Raw genomic sequence first — 5,708 nt, 5'->3', positions numbered from 1 at the left:
TTTCCCCAGAGACTTGTTCTGTTTCTTAATGTGTTTATTAACTTTTAGAGGGAAGAAGGGAGAGGGAGAGAGAGAGAAACATCCATGATGAGAGAGAACCCTGGATCGGCCGCCTCCTGCACGCCCCACACTGGGGATCGAGCCCACCACATGGGCCTGTGCCCTGACCGGGAATCGAACCCTGACCTCCTGGTTCGTAGGTTGATGCTCAACCATTGAGCCACACCGGCCGGGCCCGAGCGTCCCTCCTGAGATGGTCTTGATGCCGGAGACGGTCAGTCCGAGCTCAGCTACAGAACTCCACCCGCATCCTACCGGTCCCAGCCACCGTCCACCAAGGCCGACACAGCAGCCGGGAGAAGGCCCCCCAGGCAATGCCGGTCTCCCTGGACCGAGGCCGGGACGTGCGCCTCCCAAGGTCGGCCCTCACGGGCGTCCTGGCGGTGGGTCAAGGCCGCCACGGGCTTTGTAAAGGCCACATAGGAGCCCGCTGTTTGAAGTCCCGTCCAACACAAACCCGACGCCGTCGCCCTTTGAAGTCGTCTGCCTTCGTCACCCCTATAAAAGGGCTTTATTTTAAACTTATTATTTTTAAGCCACTGTTGAAAAGTCCATCGTGGAAGCCCCAGCTGGTGTGGCTCAGTGGATAGAGCGTCGGCCTGCAGACTGAAGGGTCCCGGGTTCGATTCCCGGTTAAGGAGGGCACATGCCCGGGGTTGTGGGCTCCGTCCCCAGTCGGGGGGCGTGCAGGAGGCAGCCGATCCATGATTCCCTCTCATCATGGATGTTGCTCTCTCTCTCCCCCTCTCCCTTCCTCTCTGGTCAATAAAAACATTAAAAAAAAAAAAGCCAGTCATTGAAGGTGAGGGAGAACGATTCTGTGGTTGCTGCTGTTAATCCTCACTGGAGATATTTTTTCCATTGATTTTTTTTTTTTTTTTCAGAGAGAGGGGAAGGGAGGGGGGAAGAGAGGAACATTGATGTGAGAGACAATCGCTCGGTTGCCTCCCGCGTGCATCCCGACTGGGGGTGGGTGGGAACGAACCCCGCCAGCCGGATACGTGCCCCGGATCGGGAATCGAATCCGCGACCCTTCTGTCAACGGGCTGACACGCTAACCCAGCGGTTCTCAACCTGCGGGTCGTGACCCCTTTGGGGGTTGAACGCCCCTTTCCCAGGGGTTGCCTCAGACCCTCGGAAAACACATCTATAATTCCATATTGTTTTTGTGATTGATCACTCTGCTTCCATGATGTTCCATGTGTAACAATGAAAATCCATCCTGCATATCAGATATTCACATGACGATTCGTAACAGTAGCAACATGACAGCGATGAAGTCGCCACGGAAATATCTTTATGGTCGGGGGTCCCCACAACATGAGGAGCTGTAGCAAAGGGTCGCGGCCTTAGGAAGGTTGAGAACCGCTGCTCTAACCACTGAGCAAAAACCCCAACCCAGCCACGGCTTAAAAAAAAAAAAATTAAAAAGAAATATTTTTAAACAGGATGGGGCTGAGGAGCCCCACCTGCTAGAATGAATTTTTTATTTTGGTCTCACATCGGCGATGGTGTTCTCAAAGTCCTTTCCTTCCTCAACGGTGCCCTTCCCAGAATTAATATCCTCCAACCACAAAAAAAAACCAACAAAAAACCACAAACCAAAACACCACGGCCGCACGGCTGCGACTGTGACGCCCGACGACGAAGATGCCCACGGTATAAATTACGGGCTCGGCGACCAGCCTGCAAGACGTCAAAGGAAACCCATGACATTTCTGCAAAGGCTCCGTATCGACCGGTCCAATTAACGCAGCGCGCCAGCTGTCCGCGCTTCCCGGGGCGGTGATGAATCGCTTCCTCCCCCGGTTCCTCCGCGGAGAATGCGGATAATTTAATTAAAGACCAACTGTCCGAGGAGCTGAGGGAAGGAGGAAACAGTCGCCACCCTTTACCTAGTGGACGTTCTCGTCTCACCTCTCATTTTCTCTCTCTCTCTCTTTTTTTTTAAATACATCTTTATTGATTTCGGAGAGGAAGGGAGATGGAGAGACAGAAACATCCATGATGAGAGAGAATCAGGGACCGGCTGCCTCCTGCACGCCCCACACTGGGGATGGAGCCCGCAACCCGGGCAGGTGCCCCGACCGGGAATCAAACAGGGACCTCCTGGTTCCTAGGTTGATGCTCAACCACTGAGCCATCCTGGCCGGCTGGGCGAGGACATTTTTTCCATTTCTTTCCAGAGAGAGGGGAAGGGAGGAGGGAGGGAGGGAGGGAGAAAGAGAGAGAGAGACAGAGAGAGAGAGAGTCCTGCTCCCCACAGCGGTAGGCGGGGCCTGGGCTCAGGGAGGCCAGGGGTCCACTCAGACCCTCAGTCTCCTCTCTGTCTCCTAGGAAACGCAGCTTGGAGTGACGGAGGGGGGGATGCAGTGCTCTCACGCCCTGAGGGCCAGCATGTGGATGCGGTGGGCGCCGTGCCCGGGATGCCCTGGGGGTCCCCCCGCCCCCCTGGCCACTTACAAGCTCGGAGAAGCCGCGGACCACCTGCCGTCGCTTCAGGTTGGTCTCCCCGTCCAGGTTGGCTGTCTCGATGTGGCACAGGCCGTCGGGGTCGCTGGAGGACAGCAGGAGGATGTCCGCGGGGATGATCTCGTTGCAGCGGAGCCGCACGAAGTCCCCCACGCGGATCTCCCTCCAGAAGCGGTTCACGTACTGCTTCTCTTCCCTGCGAGAGAGAGAGAGGGGGAGGGGCGTCTTTATAGGGTCCGGGCTCGATCACCGCCCCGTCCGGGTGCTGGGCACAGGGAGCTCACTGGACAATTCTGCCTGCTTTCCCTTTTTCTTAAATATATGGGGTGCACCGGCTGGTAATGCGGATTTTTTCCCATCGATGGAGTTACACACGTGTTGGTAGATAGGGGATTTGATACGTGTGCTATTTGTCGTATAGTTTCTTCAGATGGCCACTCGTTCCGAGCGATGGCGCACGCACGTTCTGAGCGGCACTTCACAACGTACAAGGACGTGGACAATGGGGTCTCTGGTCGGCCTCAAAACAAGGGAAGTTCTATTGGGACGGTCTCCATCAATCACCTGGAAGATGGGGGAAATGTGGACCTAGCGATGGACATGACTTGGAATAAAGTACTTCTGATGTTTCTCTGGAAATTATCGTGTTTTCCTGGATTACAGAATCCAGATTAATTATTGACCGGTTAATAATTCGGATTAACCATTAACCGGTTAAAAATTCGGACTGAGCCCTGACCGGTGTGGCTCAGTGGATAGAGCGTCGGCCTGCGGACCGAAGGGTCCCAGGTTCGATTCCTGGCCTAGGGCACAGGCCCGGGTGGCCGGCTCAATCCCCAGTGTGGGGCGTGCAGGAGGCAGCCGGTCCACGATTCTCTTACATCGTTGATGTTTCTCTCTCTCTCTCCCTTCCTCTCTGAAATAAAAAATGTAAAAAACCCTCTTTATTAAAAAAAAATGAATAAAGTATCTGGAGAGACCCACAGAACACCGTGAAGGGGAAGGGAGGACACGAAGTGACTGACACGCGGACCAAAGAGAGATCACTAAAATTATACATGCATACAATAAAAATCTTTTTAAAAATATATTTTTGTTGACTTTAGAGTGAGACAAAGAGAGAGGGAGGGAGAGGGAGGGAGAGAGGGGGGAGGGAGGGAATGTTCACACTTGAGAATGGCCCACCGAAACCCCACGATGACCCCCAGTTGAACACAGACTCGGCCACACAACAGGCAGCGACGACAGCTTGTAAGTACGATTCCTCGCGCCAGGTGGTGTGGCTCAGCGGGTAGAGCGTCGGCCTGCGGACCGAAGGGTCCGGGGTTGGATTCCTGGTCGGGGCACAGGCTCTAAAGTATATAAAAAACATGTAAAAAGATTCCATATGACCCCCAAAAGTCTTAAAACCGCCAACTTCCCTATGACTTGCTTAATCACTTCTTGTGATTAAAGTAGAGAATAAGAAAGAAATAAAAAATTTTATTGACTTTATGCTTGTTTTTAGCTTATGAATAAAATCCCCATGTTTCATTTCTGCGTTCAGGCTATGTAAATTTACACCAAGAAACTGCTAGAAGAACGTAATCTTCAGTCAAGAAATAGACATCAATAACATACTTGAACATCTTTCCCCTTCCCTACCCCATATAATATAGTAAGGGGGTAGAAAACAGTGATGTTATGTCTTCAAATTCAATGCATAAAGTTAAGCTCCTTTTTAAATTCACTCTGATTCCTAGAGATGGAGTTTTACTCCTAACACATAGGGCCTAACTGAAGCTCAGTTAATAACCTAGATTCCTATTGGGTTGCTTGGACCTCGGGGAGAGGCCTCCGGGATGTGGAACGGGAGCAAGTGGGGAGTGTGACGCTTACTGGTCAGAATCCACAAAGCGCAGCCCTGGGCACTGGGCTCGGGCCGCAGGGACCGGGGCCGGCACTGCCATGGCTGCCAGCTCTCCCGCCCCCAGCCCCGCCCCACCCAGGCCTTTGTGCTGGGATTGGTCATTTTTTTATAGAGAGAGTTTTACTGATTTCAGAGAGGAAGGAAGGGAGAGAGAGAAAGAGAAACATTGATGTGAGAGAGACACATCGACCGGCTGCCTCCTGCACGTGCCCCCACCAGAGGCCGGGGATGGAACCTGCCACCCAGGGAGGTACCCTTGGCCGAGAACGGGACCCCCGGCCGTTGGTGGCTTGGACCGGCGCTCTAACCACTGAGCCACCGCCTGGGGCTCCGACACCTCGACGGTAGCCCCGTGAGACCTGTGTTGGGGTTCTGACCTCCAGAACGAGAGCATCAGCGCGTGTGGTGGGGAACCTGTGGATCAGGGTCCCCCTCTTGCCGCGCCCACAGAAAAGGGTTCAAGACTCTCACCGTCTGGCCCGGCCGGTGTGGCTCCGTGGTCGAGCACTGACCTAGGAGCCAGGAGGTCAGGGTTCGATTCCCGGTCGGGGCACAGACCCGGGTTGTGGGCTCCATCCCCAGTGGGGGTTGTGCAGGAGGCAGGCGGTCCGTGATTCTCTCTCATCGTGGATGTTTTCTCTCCCTCCCCCCTCTCTCCCTTCCTCTCTCAAACCAATCTTCAAAACAGGTCAGCGGAAAGCAATCCCGGGCGCCCTTCCGCAAACAAGAAAATGCAAGAGGAAACAGAAGCCAGGAGGGTGTGCAAGAGGCAGACGATCAATGATTCTCTTTCATCATTGATGTTTCTATATCTCTCTCTCCCTTCCTCTCTAAAATCAATTAAAAAAAATATATATATATATACAAAGATTCTCAGGGCCTGGCTCTAGCCCAGCGATGGGGAACCTTCTGAGCTCGGCGTGTCAGCATTTTGAAAATCCCTCACGTAACTCTGGTGCCGCGTCACATAGAGACATGTTTGGATCTTTGCAACCAGAGTAACACAAAGGCTTATATTTTTGATATTTATTTTATAGATTGAAATGCCATTAAAACCAAGAAAAATCAACCAAAAAGATGAGTTCGCATGTCGCCCCTGACACGCGTGTCACAGGTTCACCATCACTGCCCTAGACACACACCGTCCACACAGCTCACGGGCCTGAGAGAGAATCCGCCCAGACGCTTGTCACCGCGGCCAGAGAGGGAAGCCCAGCCAGGCGCCCGCGACGTTGGGGCCTGTGCTGGGGGGAGGGGGAGGGGGTGC

At 53.5% G+C, this 5,708-nt stretch overlaps 1 protein-coding gene across 1 annotated transcript in view; it reads right to left on the bottom strand.

Moving 5' to 3' along the window:
• ATP10A (ATPase, class V, type 10A) overlaps window positions 1-5,708 on the bottom strand; it is a gene marked incomplete at its 5' end in the record, with an annotated part of 73,211 nt that overhangs the window by 39,349 nt on the left and 28,154 nt on the right. The window contains 1 exon segment of the mRNA XM_015563002.1: window positions 2,524-2,728. Within this exon segment, the coding sequence (XP_015418488.1) occupies window positions 2,524-2,728 (205 nt within the window).

This window comes from Myotis davidii, unplaced genomic scaffold, assembly GCF_000327345.1.
Source record: "Myotis davidii unplaced genomic scaffold, ASM32734v1 scaffold811, whole genome shotgun sequence".
Taxonomy (NCBI): domain Eukaryota; kingdom Metazoa; phylum Chordata; class Mammalia; order Chiroptera; family Vespertilionidae; genus Myotis; species Myotis davidii.
This window is presented reverse-complemented; position numbering and strand designations above follow the sequence as displayed.